At 34.0% G+C, this 23,033-nt stretch overlaps 1 protein-coding gene across 6 annotated transcripts; it reads left to right on the top strand.

Moving 5' to 3' along the window:
* The first annotated feature begins 548 nt into the window (after positions 1-548).
* Positions 549-22,819, top strand: PLCg (phospholipase C gamma). 6 transcript variants are annotated; one of them, XM_062669311.1, is made up of 13 exons: positions 549-679; positions 799-1,190; positions 1,304-1,442; positions 1,978-2,140; positions 2,864-3,064; positions 3,665-3,780; positions 3,867-4,797; positions 5,978-6,159; positions 6,628-6,805; positions 7,260-7,325; positions 10,312-10,506; positions 14,416-15,241; positions 16,369-22,819. In XM_062669311.1, the coding sequence occupies exons 2-13, from the start codon at positions 833-835 to the stop codon at positions 16,617-16,619; spliced, it is 3,606 nt and encodes a 1,201-aa protein (XP_062525295.1). In that variant the 5' UTR covers positions 549-679; positions 799-832; the 3' UTR covers positions 16,620-22,819.
* Positions 22,820-23,033: the final 214 nt, after the last annotated feature.

The following is a 23,033-nucleotide window of genomic DNA, read 5'->3' as shown; positions in this document are numbered from 1 at the left end:
TGATTTGAAGAGAGATTAAAAAAAAGTATACTAAAACTATGAAAATCTGCGGTATAGAAATCTTTATCAATAAATACATGCTTATAACAAACATACATACGGTGATGGGTTATTTGCGAATGAGCATATATCTATATTGTGAATAACTACTAATGTACTACTAAAATATCAAGGGTAAAGGTTTAAAATGTAAGGTCTATCTATTTCAATTTTACCGCCAATATCGTTTATATTTTTTAGTAAGTTGGCGGGATCCCATGATCTTAATTTCCTGGTTGAGCCTTTGCTCGCTCACCTGTCCAAGTAAAACTGGAAAGGCATCCGGGCCACCAGTAAAAGCATTCAATCATAAAAAAATGATCTTTATTTATTTAACATAGTACTTTTTTTTTAATTGGGCTATCATTATTTAATAGAACGTCTCAAACTTATCAACATGTAAAAAAAAACAATACAAAACTATAGGTTCATACTGTCATAAAATTTAGATTTCAATAAATTGAAAAAGTTTATAATTGAGCCTCTTGACGTAAGAAATGTCAGTCAAAGAATTGAATGCTAAAACCAGCTAAAACGGAACGTAATCATCCCCGTCTCAACCATCTCATCATTTATATATTAAGTGTATAATCTATGCATCTCATTTGGTTTGGAAATGTCAAACAAACTAAATATCAAAGTGTGTGTAATGTAGAAATAGCCAGTAATAATGTATTTTAAACTCGGGTGCCTTATTTATATGTAGAGAAATATTAGCAGTCGCTCTTTTATTTCATGCGTTGTTCACTTTCGCCACAGTTTGCTTGCATCCGGCGGTGAGGGCGGAAGTGCAATGAAGTCGGTCTGCTTCAACGGGGCCAAAGATAGGCTCATACACGAGGCAGACCAGCTTATCTCCTACATAGAAAGAGGCTCTACCGTTTTAAAATTCTTCCCTCGTAAGAGACCCGAAAGGCGTGCACTTTGCGTGAGAAGAGAGACCCATCAAGTTCTTTGGTCTCGAATCAATGCCCCTCAGAGACAGGGCTACGAAGGGGCTCTCGATATCCGTGATGTCAAAGAAGTTCGCACTGGAAAATCATCCAAAGACTTTGAGCGTTGGCCTGAAGAAACCAAACGTCTTGAAAGTTCAAAATGCTTTACCATTTATTATGGAACTGAATTTAAACTTCGCTGTGCATCATTTGTTGGTATGTTGAAGTAGTTTATAAACATTTCTAAATGTGTGAGTGCGCGGACTGAGTTCTGTTAATTTTATGTTTCCTCTATAAATGGATCTGAGTCACTATTTACAATCTTTCAGCTCAAACAGATAAAGAGTGTGAAGCTTGGGTGAAAGGTGTACTGTATCTAATAGCAGAAGCTGTCAGTGCATCATATCCTCTACAGATTGAAAGATGGCTCCGGAAAGAATTCTATTCTATTGAAAACTCCCATGAAAAGTGAGTTATTTTTAAAAATGTGAATGTAAAAATTGCCAGTAATTGTTATTTTACCATTCCATATGTGATTTCAATGATTAATTATGTTTCTTTCTTGCCTATTTTGGTACATTAGCAGCAATTGTTATTATTTTCCAGTAAACTAGAGTATATATAGATCTCAGTAAGTAGTAATTGATGAAAGTAAACTTAATTAGCTTTTTTACATAAATGGAACATATTGTAATGTAATTTATTGTAAGGCAGGCTTTGTCAACACATTTTTAGTAATAGGTATGTAAAAGTAACAAACTATTACCAAATGATCATAAAGTAAAATAAATTGTAATAGAAAACAATGCAAAGCTTGCAATGTAATATTAAGTTAAACTCAAGTTATATTGCTTTATTAGTCTTTCAATTGTCTGTTACATATTTTCATTATTTAGTGTGAGTAAATATGAAAAACCTATTGTTATATTAATTTTCTTATTTCAATTTAATTAGCTTGAAAATGCATATATATTGTAAATGTAATATACAAAAATCATTTTAGAATAACATTAAAAGAGGTCAAAGCTTTTCTACCAAAAATTAATTGTAAAATTTCAACAAGTAAGCTTCGAGATGTATTCCAAGATGTTGACACTGAAAAAAGAGGGGAGATTGGCTTTGATGATTTTGCTGTTCTTTATCAGAAGCTAATTTTTGATGAGAATGTAAGTATTCATCTAATTTACTAAAAAGTAGGTTATCATAAACAACAAATCTAGTATTTCTTTAAATGTTACTAATTAAACTTATTCAAACATCAAACTTGTTATTTATTAAGATAAATGAGTAGATGAGCTCTTGGCTCACAAGGTATGTAATCATCAAAGCTTATAGGTATAACGAGAAGCCATTAGTTTCTTAATCTGAAATATGGATCAGTCCATCAATAGTTTGAAACCTTTGATTGTTCTAGGGTAGAAGACATGATGTCTTGATGTTTTTGGTTGCAAATTTTTTAAAACTGTACATTTTTTAAAACTGTAAATTATTTAATACATTTTTCTGGTGGGCAATATTATATAGTATTAGATATTATGTTGCTTCCTCAAAAAACTGTCAACTATTCTATTAGAGGGTAAGAGCTGTTTAGGAAGATTATAATATGGATGTAGTGATAGTAACTCAAATTAATCCATGTCTCACATAAATTATCTTAATGATGGCTTCATCAGAAGTCGTGAAAAAATCTGTGACCTTTTATTATACTCTCATAAACAAACAATATATTATGAATGCATTAAGAACCATATTGGCTTAGAAATCAGGCAATGCCACATTCACTGAATTAATAAGAAAGTAATTTTTTATGCATTTAACTCCTTGTCCACATTATAATATTTTAATATAAACTTATAGACAGTGATGTATGTAAAATATATTTTTTTCAGAATGTTCAGGACATATTTGATAAATACTCAGTCTATTGTTCTAATGGTACTACTATTACTCTTAGAGAGTTTCAAAATTTCCTTAGAGATGAACAGCATGATAACCTTGGTGATGATGAAGTACAAGCCTCACAGTTCATCCGTGATTACTTAAGAGATCCACAAAGAGACATCTATGAACCTTATTTCACTTTAAGCGAGGTAAATTAACTCAGCAGTGTGAAGTAGTACTTCTTGCATGGTGAAAATACTTTTTCTACAAAGTTTTGCTTCCATTTTGTTTTCTGTGACCTGCTACTGCCATTTTACTTTATACATAAGACGGTTATTAAGATTGTAGGTGATTCTGGTCTTACCTATAATTTCGAGCCTCTGAGTCTTTATGGAAGGCCTCAGTTCTCCCTGTTGCTGCCCACCATAAATGCAAACCTCTTTCCTACTACTTATAGTATGATACTTATAGTAGGAAAGAGGTTGTTGTACTGGGCATGCTATGGCTTTAAGAAACTGCAGCATGCCCAGTACACTCAATGGGCTTCCCCACTTTTTTTTTGCCATGGATACTACTGATGTCCAGGAGCAACCAGGTGGTATGTACGCTCAGCGTTTTCATGATGATAACACATTTAAATTATGAGCGCCTGCTTTGCAAGCTGTTCTATTCTCGTTATCTAAAGCTGTATTCTTATACCAAATATAATGTATAAATTATTTCTAAATAATCAATTACAATATTTCTCATTCCACTAATAGAGATATTCAAACTTTTTTTAAATTTTTCTTTAAATTACCTAATTGCAGTTTGTCGAGATGCTGTACTCCAAGCAGAATTCCATCTATGACAGTCAGTATGATAAGGTTACACAAGATATGACCAGGCCTTTGTCACACTATTGGATATCTTCTTCTCATAACACGTAAGCATAAATGTTATTATATTGATGAAACTTTTCGTGGATTGCATATCATGCATTAAGTGGTTCTACATATTGTGTTATTGTAGGTATCTGACAGGTGACCAGTTTTCAAGTGAATCATCACTGGAGGCCTACGTGCGGTGCTTGAGGTCAGGCTGTCGTTGTATTGAGCTAGATTGTTGGGATGGTCCTGACGGCACACCTTTTATTTATCACGGGCACACACTGACAACGAAAATAAGGTTTATGGATGTACTGCGAACAATAAAAGAACATGCATTCATCACATCTGAATATCCATTAATTTTGTCTATCGAAGACAACTGCTCACTCCCACAGCAAAGACGAATGGCGAGCGCATTTCAAGACGTATTCGGTGACCTTCTTCTTGTTCATCCAATGGATAAGAATGAAACATCACTTCCCTCTCCTCATGACTTACGCAGAAAAATAATCCTGAAACATAAAAAATTACCTGAAGGTGCTGAAGAAAGTTCTTTCGCAGTACGTCAAGAAGAAGGAAAAGATTTAGACCTACGAAATTCGATCAAAAATGGTATATTGCATTTGGAAGATCCTGTCGACAAAGAATGGAAGCCTCACGCCTTCGTGCTCACCGAGAACAAACTTTACTATACAGAGAGCTACAACAGTCAAGAAGAAACCGACACTGAAAGTGACGGAGACTCAGATGCGGAAAACGCTATTGTACCACAAGATGAATTACATTTCGCAGAATGTTGGTTCCACGGGAAGCTGGCAGGGAATCGACAAGAAGCCGAAGATTTGCTGAGAGCCCACGCCCATCTTGGCGATGGAACCTTTCTGGTGAGGGAGAGCGTTACTTTTGTCGGTGACTACTGTCTATCATTCTGGCGGCAAGGGAAAGTAAATCACTGCCGCATCAAGCTCAAACAGGAACGGGGGGTCACCAAGTTCTATCTGATAGATAGTATGTGTTTCGACAGCCTGTACAACCTCATCACCCATTATAGGTCACATCCTCTGAGGAGTCAAGTAAGACAATAAATAGTTTAGCATTTATTAACATGATCGCATGAAATATGCATGAGTTTTCTGCAAGGTAGCAGGGTTGCATGCATGCATTTTCTTTGAATGTTAATGGGGACTTGCATCAGTTGACCTTTTGTTATTTTCCTGCATATACATTAATATTAATGCGAAATTGATTTAACGTAATATAACACGGGAAAATTTCACAAGGAAAACCACAGAATTATTGTAATCAATGAAAGAAAATATGTAAATAATATCACACTTGTTATTGATTATTAAAAAAAAAAATTATTATAAGAACACATTTAATTTTGGTTTAATTTAATTTTGTTTCAGTTTTTATTTATTTATTTTATAAAAATAATATGTAAGCAAACCCTGTTTTACTAACATGTAAATTATATACAGTCAAACCTGGATAAGCGAGAGTTCAAGGGAGCACTATCTCATTCTCGCTTATAGAGGTTTCTCACTAACCCGAGTTTCTCACTAATGCACCCTCTGAATTTCATTTCGCGATTTTCCGGATTCAAACGCATTCACTATTTTAAGTTTATCACTTAATGACAGTACTTTAATTTTCCGTTTTGACATGATGCAGAACAGAACTTTCCTTCGCAATTAATTAACGATAAACTGTGTAAGTCCGACAAACAGGACGGTACACAGGCACACGTGTCCATTCGAAAAGAATGCGATAAAATAACAACGTTATTAGGTTCCATTAAATAGAATAGTTTCAATATTGACGAGAAAACAATACAAAAACAATGGTAGGAAGTTCCACGAAAGTTAAGAATTAGTTATAAAATAGCAGATGTTAAATTTGTAATTTGTTTTGTCATTTGTTCCTCCTAAATAATATAAATAAATAAAGTTCGACTGTCGCTTATAGAGGTATAGATACGTAGCAGTCTCACTTACGGAGGTCCATGAGAGAAAAACGACTCTCTTACAGAGGTTTCTGTTTCTCGCTAATAGAGGTTTTGGGAGCTTAAAATGACGGGCCCTGGCTATTACTCTCACTTATAGAGTTTTCTCACTTATCCAGTTCTCACTTACCCAGGTTTGACTGTATATGTAATATTTTACACAATATTTATAATAATATTATATATCTGGGTGATGGCTACTGAAATCGTAACTAAATACTTAGTAATAAATAAATTATTATCGCAAGGAGTTCCTGATAACGTTAAAGGAGCCAGTGCCTCAGCCTAACAAGCATGAAGGCAAGGAATGGTTCCACGCGCACTGCACGCGTACTCAAGCCGAAGAATTACTGCGGAAGACCAACACCGACGGCGCTTTCCTAGTACGCCCCAGCGAAAAGGAACAAGGGAGCTTCGCAATTAGTTTCAGGTATCCTAATTTCAAGTCTACAATTGAGCCTATCATTTTGATATTTTTAATGATCATTAGCTGTCAATTGAAATGCTTATAACATGATTAGTTCGTAATAGAGCTTTGCTTGTGTTTAGTTTGTACATTGTTTTTGAAAGAGCAGACAATCTATACTAATATATAAATACAGTGGTTTTTACGGATGTTCGATTATAACCACTGAACCGTGCATGCAATTGACTTGAAACTTGGTATCCATGTAGAAAATACGAGTACTTAATGGATAGGCTAATATTTATATGAGTGTTGGACTCCCTACACCAGTTGCGGGGGCGTTAATGATGAGAATCTTTGTGGGGGTGAGAAAAAAATAATGTTAATTTTAAATGGCCAGCGAAGCGGACGGGTACAGCTAAGTAGTCTTGGATATTATATATACGATAATTCATGTGCAGTAACTTTCGAATGTGTTCTTTTTTTCTTCAGGACTGAGAAGGAGATAAAGCATTGCAGGGTTAAACAAGAGGGTCGCCTGTACACAATCGGTACAGTCAAGTTCGAGAGCCTCATTGAATTAGTCTCGTACTACGAGAACCATCCGCTGTATAAAAAAGTAAAACTCTGGTATCCGATCAGCGAAGAAACCGTCAGAAGACTTGTCTCTGTAAGTGACGAGCTAACTACGTACAATAACTATATATTGCATAGATGGGTGGACGAGCTTACAGCCCACGTGGTGATAAGTGGCTAATGCCATCTTGAGACATGAGTTCAGTTTCTGTTCGGTCTCAGTTTGTACAGTGCAACGGCTGCCTCAGTTTTGAAACCGAAACGCATTACTGCATCACGGTAGAAATAGGCAGGGCGGTGGTGGTACCCACCCGTGCGGACTCACGAGACTTCCTACCACTATTAATTGGGCGAATTATTATTTTTCTGGTTTGATTTTTACTATATTCATTCACCGTGAAAGTTCACCGTGAACAATGTTAAATTATACCATGTGCGTGAAATGAAACGATTTTTGTAGCTTGAGGCCTGTATTTATTTATATTCCAATCAAAATCAATAGCTTACGTTATTTGCGAAGATGTCATATTATGTATGTTAATTTTAAGGAACCAGACGATAATACTGTCTATGGGACACCGGGATACATGGATCCCACGTCATTCACGTCCAAGGTACGTATTGCATATATTAAAACATATCGTATTCATACGTAAGATCATAAATCCATAATAATAATATTATAAATGCGAAAGAGAGTTTGTTTGTTGTACACTTTGTCACTACTCAATCTATCATCGTGAATGCAAAAGTATGCAAAGTTTCATTACATTCCATGTACAGAAAAAGACAGAGGACCTTTCATCCAGTAAAAAATATATTATACTAGTAATAGTGCTATACTAGTAGTAAGGATAGATCTTACTACATTAATGTGAATGAAACCGCTTGTAAATACTAGTATTATACACGACTTCAAAATGTTTGCATCGTCATCCAACACGGATTCACTTTCGTTTTTTTTTAAATTAAAATACCTTTAACTGTGTAATCCTGTTGCTATGGAAATGAAAAAAAAATGTGTAACAAATAAAATGCACATTTGTGTCTATTATAAAAATACGTACGTACAGGGTGTATTGGAAAGACGAAGACGAGAACAAGATTAATTATTCCGGCACTAGACCACCAAAAAGTATTTATTGCCTTAGTGTTGGACCAAGGTATAACTAGCGTAATGACAGCTACGACTATCATAATGGATTTTTCGTTGCAAGTTTCGAAGCGTTTCAAAATCCCTTCGTTTCTGTGTTTGTTAGGCAACGAAAAGTCATTTTTTTTTGAGCCCTGGACCGAACCTCAGATTACGAAGCAGACAGACTTTGAAAATATAATTCTATATTTTATAAATATAATTAGAATTTATTGCCAGGCATACATAATCTTTCAAATGGACGGTTTTATAAAATGGCATTTCATAGCTAAAAACTTATTATAATAAAACTCGACCTAAATGGAAAATTGAAAAAAAAAAAAAAACTTTATTTTGGGCATCAAGGTCACGATTTAACGCCAAAAAAATAATAACATTATTGTGTGTAAATTATTCAAGTTAATCCGTCTTCTATAGTTAGATACATGTCAAGCTAACAAAAACGTCATTAAATGCTTTTTTCGTTGTACGTAATTTAACATAAAATATGCTGAAATCGGTATCGATGTTTTTGAGACAACACGGAAGTATGCCCAATAGTTGTCTTCGTTTCAACGTCAAGGGCTTGTGCTTGGTTTGGTTTTGAGATTGATCCTCTAATTTGATACACTATAAAATAATTTTAAAATAAAGAAAAGGCTATTTTTCATTTCATATGTAGCTTAGTAATTAGTACTAATAATTACTAGTAGTATTAGTATTAGAAAAAAAACTCGCTATATAAAGCTATGGGAGGAGAGATTTATGTCCTGCACTAAACGCCTGGCAGGCGATACGGATAGCTAAACAAGGATGGTACTAATAAAAACCTGTAATTAAAAATAATATATATTATATTAATCAATTAACTAACACCAAAATTATTTGCAGAACTGTAAATGAAAAATATATATCGGATTATATATACATATATAGGTGAGACTGTAAAAAACGCATTAGGCACAGATAACACTTTCTTCGTGACAAATAGAATATTATAGTAGTTCTTTTTTTAAATTCAAAATCCAACATTTTATCGATGTTTATTTTGTATTTTATATGCTTTATTAGCGTAAGCGTCTTAAGAATTAGTATACTTTTCGTTAAATGATTATTGCTATGTAATTGTTATTAGGTTAGTACTTATACGTAAAATTAAAAATTATCTAGCATGAAGTAGTTATTCTGTTATTTTAACGGCATACTATAATAACTTCTTTTACATAAAAACTTCTCCCTAACCTGTGCAGCGATATGTAATGTGGTATATATAGCTTTTCCTAAGAAGCTGGGTAGATAGTTAATCGATTATAATATGTCAATCGTTAATTTTTTTTTGTAGTGCATTTATTCTCTATTCTTGATTTTAAAACATAACTCGCTCGCTTTGTAATAAATAGTTGTGGAAAATGTAACGATCAACATGATTGTTTTGGTAATTTTAACATTTATTCGATCGTGTTTAATTTTTGTATTAAAAATATTTAAAAATTGAGCTCTGGCCTCACTTGGTTTTAAGTGGCTATCAAAACTCATAGAAATGACAACGTCAAAGTCGCTGCTCACCATAAGACACTGAAGAGATCTCCATTTTATTGTATAATGACCCATATGTAGATGCGATCCTTTCGACCGGAAAGCAGGTCAGGTTCGGAACCGGAATTGACAGGTGATATATATCTGTGCGGCTTTAAAATACTCCCTACCCCACGTAAAAGTATGTACTTCCAGTAGTGGGCATTTCAGGGTATCGTACTACGATCAAAGCAAAATTAACGGAACTCTACAACTCGTGTTAAAATTCCATTTTAAAGTTATAAATTTAATGTTTCTGCAAATTGATAGGTTAAATGTAAGACAGCACTCTTCGATGTAAAAATAAATATGAAACATTCATTTACATTGATAGCTCTTGCTGTCTACCGTCCCGACGAACGATACGCGAATACATAGAAGACGAACATACAAACATTAATTTATAATTTTCTAGCATTTTACCTGTAGATTTAAACTGGGTTTTAGGAGACCGCTTTGGAAAACGAAAATTATGTACCTACAAAGTTGTAAATTTTATGGAGCCCGGTATAAGTGCCGCGCTCTCGCCGCGCCCGGACGTTCGTTGATCCGAGCATCAGCTGTTTTTGATTTTGTGTTTCATTGCTGGTTTTTTTCAAAGAAAAGTGATGTATTTTTTTTATGAAACAATCGTTTCATTTAGCTGTACTAACATGATGGAGCGTAAACAATGCTAATAAAACGTTTTAAAAATATGATTTCTTTAATCAGGATCGATTTTTTTTTCCGTCCCGTCATCAAAGGTGTCATTAGTTAGTACTATCGCCTGTTTTCGTTTTCGGAAGCGATCTCCTAACACCCAGTATAATATTATGTATTATGATATGACGAAATACATTTTGCAACAAATTCAGATTTGTTTGCGTTACAGAATAATATGAAAACGATTTCAGGTGACCGTTAAAGCGCTTTACGATTATCGGGCTCGTCAAGATGACGAGTTGTCCTTCTGCAAGCACGCCATCATTACAAACGTCGACAAGCCGGACGAGGGCTGGTGGCGGGGCGACTACGGCGGCAAACGTCATCACTGGTTCCCGGCCAACTACGTGCTTGAGATTGAGGTTCCACACACACCCGACGTGACCGTTAGTATTCTTTTTGTATACAATACGCAGAGGATGTTACGGAACACAGGTACGAGAGCGGCCTGTTCGAACTTCTATCTATCCTCGACTAGTATCCTAGGCAGAAGCGAATTGATTATGATAATTTCATATAATATGACGTCAGTAATTTTTCAATGTATTTTGTATATATATTAGTTTTTTCATATTGTTCGTTTAAAAAAAAATGAAATGTGCTTATATACTTTTAATTTGTGGTCGTAAGTTGTTTTTGCCAATAATTTAAAAAGTCTCCTAAAATAGAAGTTCGAGCTTGGAATAGCTCACTTAAAATGTATGAGCTGTGAATGTTTTAATAATAAGCGAAATTTCACACGCACTCAACAATTGAATGTGGCAAAGACAAGGGCATATTTATATATGCTCGTTCGTATATTGTAGTTGTTATAATATTGGTGATGAAGTAGTCGTACAGAGTGTAAGCTGGATGTTTTCGAAATTGAAAATAGTTTACTGTCTCCTTGACGTTAGTGGAAAACGTTGGTCTTTTGTTTATATGAGCTAAGCCTGTGTCGATAACGATTAATCGAATCACTCGATTACAATTCTCCCGTAACGATATAATGACGATAGAGCTATCTAAAATACACCATTATGCTAAATCGTTTTACAGCCAAAAAAATGAAAAGCCTACATAGTTAGAATATTTTGGTTCCAATAGAATCACAAATCTCCTTTTGTCTCTTTCTGGGGATAACTACCCACAAATATGTACATGCCTCGAATCAATTAGGCGATATCGCGGCACCAATTAGTCACACAATCCACCCGCGAAACGATAGATTCCTATATTTGATTCGACATGAATACTGACCGTTTTTTTCAGTCTAGTAAAAAACATTATTTAATACCAGTGACCCGCCCTTGTTTCGCTTCGGAGACAAGGGCGGCAATTATAGGTAATTTATTATTTATTTTATTGAATTTTCTTTTATATAAATCTGAATCTGAGAAAATTATTTAATATAGAATATTGTATAGCAAATTGTTTGTAGTACCACCATGAGGCTCTCCCCCTTGACTCCTCAAAATACGTTGTTAGCACTGGCATTCCCCTATCAACTTTTTTAAACACATTCACTTCTGGCTGCTTCTGGCAATTCATAGAGCTACAAATGTACTTCACGCCCTTTCAATTGATACACTATTTCAATTAAAACCTGCCAACGTATTTTGCATCAGATACATGTTAGTAAAAGTTCATTATTTTGTAAATTCATCATATACCTTGAAACTTAATATAAAATTTTCTTATATAACTTTTGTTGCTCCAAATGACGTCCTTTGAAATCAATTATTGTATTCCTGGATATGAGTCAAAAAATATTTAGAGTTGACTAATGAATGTGAATGGAAACCAATGAATATAATGGCTCTGGTGCCAATCAAGTACAAGTCAGTACCAATGGCGTCAGTTTGACTTGAACGCTCGCACAATACAATCCAGGACCTTCATTTTTAAACTTAAATGCCTTGCAATATTGGCAGACAACATTCATTGGTCCAATGACAATGATTTGCTGTGAACTGTGAAATTCAGTTTTTTTTACACCCTCTTTAACGATTTTTTCAGCACGCATTCGGTCAATGTTATTTGAAACGCCACAAAGTTACGTTAGACAGTTTAAATGGTGAACATTTAATATGGCGGTTAAGTAGTTTTAAAATTTTCTAATTTTCCGCGCAATTTTCTGATTTTTTTTCACATGAACCTTCTCCTGACAATAACAAACACAACAAAAAAATAATTAGCACGATCGGTCCGTCGGTAGACTCACGCGTGTTTCCGTGACCATGGGCAATAGCGATATATTTTTACATATATAAATTGTATCAGGAAACTCTAGTACTATGGGCAGTTTTCCGTTTCGAGAACAACTTCCTTACACTCGGCCCAAGTATTACATGCTTAGCGATTTTTATGTGTTTAATTTTTTATACGCTTAAATATTTAGCAAAAGTTTCTTCACTTTAGTCATTTAAATAGTTAGTGTTTTAACATAGTGTTATCGGTATATAACAATTTATGTGTTTTGTAATAACATTGAATTAATTTAATACGCTACGTACATATATGATTATGTATAGATTATTGTGTGATTTGTTGTAATGTACTTTTGTAACTCACGTGAAATCTAATGTAGCATTGTGATTGACGTAAATCTATACTAATATTATAAGGAGGTAAGATTTGTTTGTTTGTTTGTATTGAATAGGCTCCGAAACTACTGAACCGATTTAAAAAAATCTTTCAGTGTTGGAAAGCTGCGGTATCTCCGGGTGACATAGGCTTATATTTATTATATTTTCAAAAAAATTAGAGGTCCTTACTGAAACTCCAATAATGAAACCCAATGTGTAAAAACATTACCTAAAATTCTTTACATTGCGTGCGCTACTTCCCAAGCGAAGCTGGGGCAAGCCGCTAGTGCTATTATAAAAGGTTAAATCATAAAAACCGTCAAAGCAATAATAAAGAGCTTAGATGTACTTAGTGGTCCCCCAGTAGTCGAAATTCGACTATGATTAATTGAACATTATTATGGTTCTATTGTCAAAGATTATTATACTTCTATAGTCACAGATTTCGCTATAGATAAATAATATTTAAGACATAAAATATTAATCTATTCTCAATTTGAGAACAGACTTTAAACAATAAAGAAAAGTTTGACAATAAACGTAGAATATACAGGGTGTTCCAGAAAGAATGGATAATCCTGAAACACCTCATAGTAGAGCTATTAGGGACACAAAATTTAAAAAAAAAGGTCATATTTTCCATACTGCTGTGCGTTTCTGGAATATACAACAGCTCCAAATAAATGAAATCCATAGGCTTTTGGTGTTATAATATTCTACATGGACTATACTAAGGAATATGCAGGAAATCATATTAGTAGCTAGTGTAATTTTTTATAAAAGTTAATCTAAACTTAAATTTTAATCATGAAATTTTGGTTTTTTTCTTTATTTTTAATTTGGGTACTACTTAAGAAATGTTTATTTATTTATCTTTTAGGCCCCAGCTCTACTATGAGGTGTTTCAGGATTATCCATTCTTTCTGGAACACCCTGCACGTATATGTGTTGTGTCAAATACATGGTAGTTTGTGTAATATTTTTTTTTAATGATTTAATGTATTTCTATGCATAATTTAAAAAATATATATTAACATTCAGCACTCCTTCTTTATATTTTCTGTAAGAGTGAGAAATTTCATACTCCTCCTTCCGCGCAATTTTCGTAAAAACGGGTACAAAGTTTTTGTTTCACGTATTAATATATTTATTTATGTATATGTCTTTATTTAAGTACGAGTATTTGTATTTATAAATATTATGTATGTTATATATAATATAAATATGTTTAAGTACTATCACACTACACCTACCAATGTTAATCTCTGCACTCCCATAAGGTAGACTGTTAGAGAATTCCTATGGCATTAAGTCCGCCTTTATACTGTCAAGTATAGAAAGTTATCTATACATATAAATAAAATTGGAGTGTCTGTTTGTAATATTGAAATAACCGCTTTTTACTACATTCATATGAATATATATACGGTACATACATCAAAATAACATTTCTTACAATTTTTGTCTGTTTGTTTGTTCCGGCTAATCTCTGGAACGGCTGGCCCGATTTTGATGAGACTTTCACTGATAGGTAGCTGATGATATAAGGAGTAACTTAGGCTACTTTTTTAGACTAGCTTCGCTCCGCGACGTCACCCGCGGTATGACATTAACCGCGGGTGACCAATAATCAATTTTAATGTTTCCGAAGCGAAGTGAGGGCTGGTCGCTAGTAAATAAATAAATAATTGTCGTAAATACAAAATGCAAATGTGCGCATTGTTGCAGAGCGGTCTAGAAAACGAATCAGCCGCCCTGGGATCGTTGCAGAAAGGCGTGCTGGACGTGCTCGGCGCTATCGTTGAATTGGTGGTGGGCGACGGGGGAGGCGCGGCGCGGTGGCTGGTGCGTGTCCAGAGCCCCGCCATGTACTCGCCGTTCGACATGGCAGCCGCCACCCGCGAGTCCGCGCTCGAATGGCTCTCGGCCATCGAAGAGGCCGCGCACAGTGCTAGCGCTCGCTCGCTCCACCACAGGAAAATGGAACGAACATGGCGCATCGCCAAAGAGATATCGGACCTCATCATCTACTGCCGCTCAGTCACCTTCAACATCGAACGTCTACGCATCAAGGGCTTTGTTTACAACGAGATGTCCTCGTTTCCCGAGACCAAAGCCGAACGCCTTATGTCTCAGCAAGAGAACACGTTCTTCGTCAAGTACCACACGACGCAACTTAGCCGTATCTACCCTAAAGGCCAGAGAATCGATTCGTCGAACTACAATCCGGTGCCGTTCTGGAACTGCGGCTCTCAAATGGTCGCTTTGAATTACCAAACGCCCGACAAACCGATGCAGGTCAACATGGGCAAGTTTAAACAGAACGGCGGCTGTGGCTTTATCTTGAAGCCACAGTTTATGTTCGAGGAAGGATACAATCCGTGCGATAAAAAATCGATCGAGGGCAAAGTGAAGCCGGTAACTGTGATGTTGCGTGTTATCGGGGCGAGGCATCTGTGCAAGACGGGTCGCGGCACGGCCAGTCCCTTTGTAGAAGTCGAGATCATCGGGGCGGACTACGACAGCGGCGTCAAACTCGTCACTAAAACAGTGTGTGAGTACATCGTAGTCTCTTCATGTTATTACACAAAATCATTTGTCACATATCAGAGAATTTAAAGTGACTAAAGTCCGCGAAGCAGTTATTATTGTCAGTTTCAAGGGTTAAGTAGTCTTTATTTCGACGCAATAGAGATCAGTTTCGTATCTCAAACGATGTAATTCGGTAATCAGTTACCTATCACCGATGAGCACATCTGGCAGTCTACGTCAAAAGCTTTATTTTATGTAAATTATGTTATGATTTCTTTTTCTCAAAAAAACCATTTTTTTTTTCAATTTATTAACCCTTCGAACGACAACAATAAACCTCGATATCTAAAAAAACAACGAAGCTATTGATAGATTACCGCTTCAAACCGCAAAGTGCGTACATGAAATTTAAAAAAGTAACTAAATAGTGGAGAGTTTTAATTTTGATTTTCACGTTAGATTTAGCTATTTCTTCTTATACTCAGTTTGATAACTTGATCTTAGAGCGCATTTGTGTATTTAGAACTTTTAAAGAATTATTACTTTAGAGAAATTTTAAAAGTTAAAATCCTTCATGACAAGTTCCAAATATCAATGAACCCGCAAAACCATCTGTCGCTACAGAACTTAGTAACTATGACAATTGTCCTGTCGTCGTGGCCTGAAGGATAAGACGTCCGGGGCATTCGTATGTAGCGATGCACCGGTGTTCGAATCGCGCAGGCGCAGTACCAATTTTTCTAATGAAATACGTACTTGTCGAATGTTCACGTTTGACTTCCACGGTGAAGGAATAACATCGTGTAATTAAAATCAAACCCGCAAAATTATAATTTGCGTAGTCACTGGTGGTAGAACCTCTTGTGAGTCCGCACGGGTAGATACAATCACCCCGCCTATTTCTGCCGTGAAGCAGTAATGCGTTTCGGTTTGAAGGGTGGGGTAGCCGTTGTAACTATACTGAGACCTTAGAACTTATATCTCAAGGTGGGTGGCGCATTTACATTTTAGATGTCTATGGGCTCCAGTAACGACTTAACACCAGGTGGGCTGTGAGCTCGACTACCCATCTAAGCAATAAAAAAAATAATTAACTAGTCTTACAAGAACATGATAGGTACTAAACAAGATATTAAATTTAATTTTCAGCTGATAACGGACTGAACCCTTTGTGGAACGACATCTGCGAGTTCGAAGTTGCGAACCCAGAACTGGCCTTGATCCGTTTCGTGGTACAAGACGAAGATATATTTGGCGAGCCGAACTTCATAGGTCAAGCGACTTTCCCGCTGTTGTGCCTGCGTAAAGGATACCGAAGCGTGCCTCTCACTAACGCATTCTCCGAAGAACTGGAACTATCCACACTGATGGTTCACTTGTCAATTATAACAGACGGTTGAGATTTAGTCAACTTTAGAGAACTTTACCTTCCGTTCCAAAGAATAGGGTCGGGAGTTGGGGCGTAATAGAACCCGTCGTCGCACGCAAAAGGAACGAATAAGAACATTTTTTGAGAAATGTCTTTGTGCGATTAAAATGAAAAGAAATAATTTTAATTATCTTCGTTTTCCAACGAGCCGACGTGATTAGTTTTCCATTTAGCTTAATTCTAACACATTTGAAATCTCAAATCATTCTTACGATTCAAAAACAGAATCGATTTTAATAATCGTTAAACTGTATTTTATGTATCGAAAAATCTATTTAAAATCATTCAAGTTGGACACAATAATGAAACATGCAGCCGTTGTTGTCAAAACAATTAATTACCCGATTATTTGCTAAGGCTCAATTCCACTAAATAAATAATATATTGTACTGAAGATAATTTAAAGTTACTTGAAGGAATACTCATTGATTTTTGAGGAATAACACCATACTATCCAACGCAAATAAAGTAAAATGGCGTGATTTCAACACAACAGCTGATTGATTTTCGACTGTAATGACAAAACCAGTGTTCTTAAATGGGATTTGGGGTTATTGCGTTTAACATTTAAAATAACTTTAGTGGAATCTGGCATAAGTGATAAATAACTCATTTTTACACGATCGTAACACTTTTATTTGTAGTGTTAATCGAAACTGTCGAACCAAAACAACAATAGTGCGAGAAATTTTTGATGTGAAACTTCTTTAGAATCGTTGTGATTTCAAACTCGATGAAACGAAATGAAACGAAACGAAAAAATAAGTCCATAGAGACACAAGCGATTGGCTTGCCGAAGCGGCTCCGAGCGGCGCTGAAAAATCACGAAGGGCTCCACACGGTCTCGCGTCCCCGACTAGTTGAGTGTGTTTTTGACGTCAGTGCACGCTGTCGTGGCTCTCGGAGCGCCCTGAGATACTTTTATTTCTATTTAGTTTGTTATCAAGAGATGTCGCTGCACGTAAATTCAACAATTCCTGAATCGCGGTGACGAGATGTTACATAGTTGATAGACGTTCATGTATTTTTCTCGTTTAATCATACTTACCTGGCAACCCTGGCGTTGGGATACTGTGATCATGCAGGCGGTTCCCCCAGGGCGAGGCTTCTCCATTGCGATTAATTTTATTTAACATAAGTTCCAATTCTACCGTGTGTGACTTGCACACACACATTTTTTATTTATTTTATATTTATGAGCATGTCCGGGAAACTTTAGTATACCCATATGTTGATGAAACTTAAGAAAATATTCGTAAGTTTTAATCATACAATTTAATAGTTTCTCATCTTTCTTGGGAAATTGATTTTTAATATTCCAACTCTCCATTTGTTTTCTATTTGAATCCATGTATGTATAGCATTTTTCGAAATTTATACTAATCCGTAAAATGTAGCGAAATTATGGTAATTACTTTTTATTGCTATTAAAATAATTATGTCGGAGCGACGGCGGGTATATCGTTCCCAACGCAATCCATGAGCATAGATACTTTTGCTCATTGAAAGGACCACAATTTTAACGTCCGGCCTAATGGAATACTTGTAAGGTATTTTTTTTTCTGAAGTTATTATAATTTATCACAAAACATGGACATTCCTATTTAAGTAAAAGTATATTTTGGTGTTAGAGTAGAATTGTAGACGTATTAATGTCTGAAAATGTGAGATTAATCAAAAGGTATTGAAGTAGTCGTGGCCTAAAGGATAAGACGCCCGGTGCATCCGTATCGTGCCAAGTGATAGTGCCGGTGTTCGAATCCCGCAGACGGGTACCAATTTTTCAAATGAAATACGTACTTAACAAATGTTCACGATTGACTTCCACGTTGAAGGAATAACATTGTGAAAAATGAAACCCGTACATAAAAATTATAATTTGTGCAATTTCTGGCGGTGGGGCTTCTTTGGAATACGCACGGGTAGTTACCGCCACTACTTCTGCCGTGAGGCGGTAATTCGTTTTGGTTTGAAGGGTGAGGCAGCCGTTCTATTGTAGAACTGAGACAGCACCTATGCCTCTGGAGACAACGTGAACACCTATCTTGATGGATTCGCTGTTGGCTCTGATGACCACTTAACATCAGCTGGGCCGTGAGCTCGTCCACCTAACTTAGGAATGAAAAAGGCAGCATTTGTTTTTTGCCACTATATCCCATAAAATAATTTTTGTACGAAGTTTCTCGAACTGATTTCGTGCTAAGGAAAAATAAGCTAATGCAGGATCTTAAATCAGTAAATGGTAATCCAAGTAATCGAAACCATCGTGTGAGTATATTAAAAATTAAGTCTCACAATTTTAACATGCTATTTGCTAATGCTTTGCAATGCTTAACTATTTAAAAATATTTTTAATAATTAACATGTTTATTTGTAGTTTTTAATCCGAGGCCAAGTGTAATGGTATCTAAAAATGCTTTTATTTATAGTACATTACATACATCATAATGTATAATAATATGATTAAAATAAATATAGTTTTGATCAAGTTAATATGTTTACTAAAAATTTAAATTGAAATCATATTATAATAAATTATAATGTAGTCTCATTAATCTTGATTTGAAAACTACATCGAATTGTATCCACCACGTACTAATTCTATTGCAGTGCTCCACTATTTAGGATAATTTAATTATCGTAATAAAAGTGTCGCCTTAAAGGTGACATTTGAATTGTAGTGAGATCTAAAATAGTCTGAATTTTGTCATTACTAATATTAATATTTCCATGTTTCTTCGAATACGTTTCTTACTCGTCTTACTTACTTACTTCGTTTACTTTATTATTCAAACTAGCACAATAGATTCAGCATATCATTCTCCTATCACATTTTTAGATTCATTAAATCATTTTTGTTTTACAGCATTATATATATTAAATTTTATTATTAGTTTTATTATTTCCTTACCAAAGCATTTAAAGCATGATACAATGAGCGTACATAATATAATCGTGTAGCTAATGAGAAATAAATTGTTTTGTAAGTTTTATGAAATAGGAACTTATATCGATCATTTCTTAAAATATAGTCACATTTTATTAGTGTTTCTTCAATTTTTTGCAGTAATTTGTTCGTGTTAATATTATATAATTATTTTAAGCAGGTAAAATCATGGGTATTGGCAATATTCATAAAATTAAAGTAATTAAAACGTACAACGGCAATAATGAGACTTGATGAATTAAAAAAAGAAATGTCTCTTGCATTATAATAGCATAGTACCTATGAGTCTAAAATTGCATTTAGTTAAATAGAACAAGTTACATGTGGTGTAAAGGGGCAAAAAAGAACAAATTAAAAATGACGAAAAAATCAACATAAATTCTGGCATTAGTAATATCAAAATTAATCCATCACAATTTATAAGTATTTTTATGGAATTTGTTTTTTCCATTCGCAGTTTATACTTACCCAAAAAAACATTGCAGCTACTGCGTATTTTTTCCCAAAACAACAGTGTGCTTTTTGTAGCACATGAAGGTGATTTTTAATTGTTGTCTTAATAATTAATTAAACTCAATGACAGGTAGCCGTTTGTGAAAGGCTTAAGTTCTCGTGGTTTTATAATAACAAAGTCCTAGATTCGGATTCAAAATTTCGCATATTCCAGTCCCATTGTCGTTCGAGACCCCGTGATCGCCGCATTTTAGATTCGAATTTACTGACTATAAAACTGATTAATATTATTTTGCGGCGACACTTCGTGAACGTTATTCCTACATTCTGTCTCATAATAATTTGGAATAATACACTATATTAAGATACTTTACAAGGGATAAGTTCTACTAATAATGATTTCCTTAATGTTTTTAATGACGACAATTACGGTCTCATCTAAAACAAACTACTCGTACGGTCTAATGATTTAACGCTACACAAAAATAATATACTAAAATACTCAGTAACTTAGACAATAATCAAATTTCCGATTTAATTATTTCATGCATGTTGTATATTTGAACGAGGTTGGTAATCAATAATTTCTAAGAATATATTTCAACCCTTGCTTCCGTAAGATTTGCTTACAAAAAGTTATCTTTTTTACGATTATTTTGAAAGGCATACCTTATTTATTGAATAAAATAAAAATAAAATCTTTTACGCATGGAATACTTCAATTACTTCAAATACTTTAATTTTATATATTTTTATTTATTTAAATTATATTAATATTCACTTTTGGTAAACTCAATTATTGTTTTATTTATTTTACTTATGTAATATTAGAAACCCATATTTTCATGTAAGGTAAGTACTATCATCGTCAACTATATGTCTATAAAGACTAAATTGCTATACAATCATGCCATTCACTAAACAAATGAGATAACTAAGATCAATTACCTTGAGGAGACCTTGTTGTTGAAATATTGCATTATTACTAGAACTAATGCTAGTATTACGACTACTATTACTAGTCGAATATTATAATATTTACAGCTATCAGTACATAAAATAACTTAATATATACTGTTACCGATACATATTCCATATCTAATAAAAGTGATACTAAATGCTTTACCTATGTTATACTGTTTCAATAGCTTTTGAGATTCTTTACTTTTAAATTTGCGATCTAAGTAAATAAATATATACAAATGCTAGGATACTAATTTAAATAAATGTGTTAATTTATTTGAATAGATACATAAGTGGTGTAATAAAATTTGTGTATTTTTCATTGTAATCTTTTCTGTAGGTAATGAATGGGTTATATTTTCATTTATACATTTAAATTTGTCACTGTATTCTCTAAGATGTATTTAATATTATAGAGGCTTAATTGTAAACATTCTCAATGTATATTGCAGTAATATTTTAATTTTATAGTTTCGCCTGGTTTACCAAATATGCCTGTTTAAATTTAATAAAAAACAAGTGTTGTTTTAAGCCGGTGACGTAAATCATGTTTTTTTTTTAAATGTACATTATACAGTTTAAGGTGGTCCTTTGCAGTCACAAAAAGTTTAGTGTTCTTTCCTTTGTTGGAGACTTTGAAGTTTTAAATTGGGGCTAACATTTAATCTATTAACTCGCTTGTGAAACACATAATATATTATATACTTAATATTAAACCGTGAACGATAACGGTATAAAACTATTTTGTGCATTTTTGATCACGTGACGTATTATTTCAAAACGTTTGTATTTTGCTATAATCCATGTATTTTGTAGATATTCGAGAAAACATAACTGTTAAATCTTTCTTCTAAAAATGGCTGGTATTTTAATGTGTTTCAAAATATCTTATTCGTTTTATTCTAGAAACTTATATAGGTAATAATACAAGATATTTCTATTATCAATGTTTATGATTTCATGTAAAATTGGTATAGTTTAATGTTGTTATTTGTAGAATTACATATATTTATTCTTAATTAAATTTTTATTTCGAGATCTGCATAAAAAATTAAGTTTTATAAAGTTACACTTCTGTAGACAATCCCTATTTGGACTAAAACTAAAGTTAAATTTACAATAGATATTTAATTTTGTCTTGCATCGATGGTTACTTTCATACTGAGAAGAACAATTTCTTCTACAATCTTAAAGGAATGAATATAAACAGAGTATAGCTAGGTATTCGTCTTAGACATATTTATTAAGAAATCCCTTAATTTTTATAGTTTTTGGTTATCACAATCGATGTAACAATTATTTTTTAAATAGGGTTTGAAAATTGTTGTTGATGTCCGTAAGTGACCACAACCGGCTATCATCAGATTGGCCTCAAACTCGATGTTCCCAAACCCAAAACCAAAGTTCAATGACCATAGGAAGAATTAATTCGAAAAAGTTAAATTTGATTTATTTTTTTGAGGGAACAGAATTGTATCTATGTTATTATTAAAACTATGTACTCTTAGGGTTTATTTGTGCTGCTATTACAATGTAAAAATCCACTAATAACACTTTATCGTTTATGGCTACGAAAACTGCACTATTCGAAACGTTGGAAATACTAAAATGTAAGTACTAACCGCGACATTAAACTATATGAGTATTTTTGAATTACGGATGCTATTTATGTAAGTGAAAATCCAAATAAAAACTACCTATATTTTATTGTATTAGCTTATGTTAAGCCAGATTTACAATGTTACATGCAGTCTATAAAATTGTAAATATTAAAAGTAACAATATAAGTCAGTACATATATCTTTTAACTAGTGGTTTTATTTACGTCATTGAAAAAGTATCCACCAATTTTGAAAATGCCGCCAATTGTAACAACTCTTTTTAGAGTTAGCAACAATCCCGAATCTGTGCTGTATACTCAGAATGACATTTGCATAGTTTTTCAACTCATTATCTATGGCATGACGTCAAAAATATTTTGGAAGGAATTTTTAATTATCTGTACTGCTTAATAAAAAGTTG

This window comes from Bombyx mori, chromosome 1 (assembly GCF_030269925.1).
Source record: "Bombyx mori chromosome 1, ASM3026992v2".
Taxonomy (NCBI): domain Eukaryota; kingdom Metazoa; phylum Arthropoda; class Insecta; order Lepidoptera; family Bombycidae; genus Bombyx; species Bombyx mori.
This window is presented reverse-complemented; position numbering and strand designations above follow the sequence as displayed.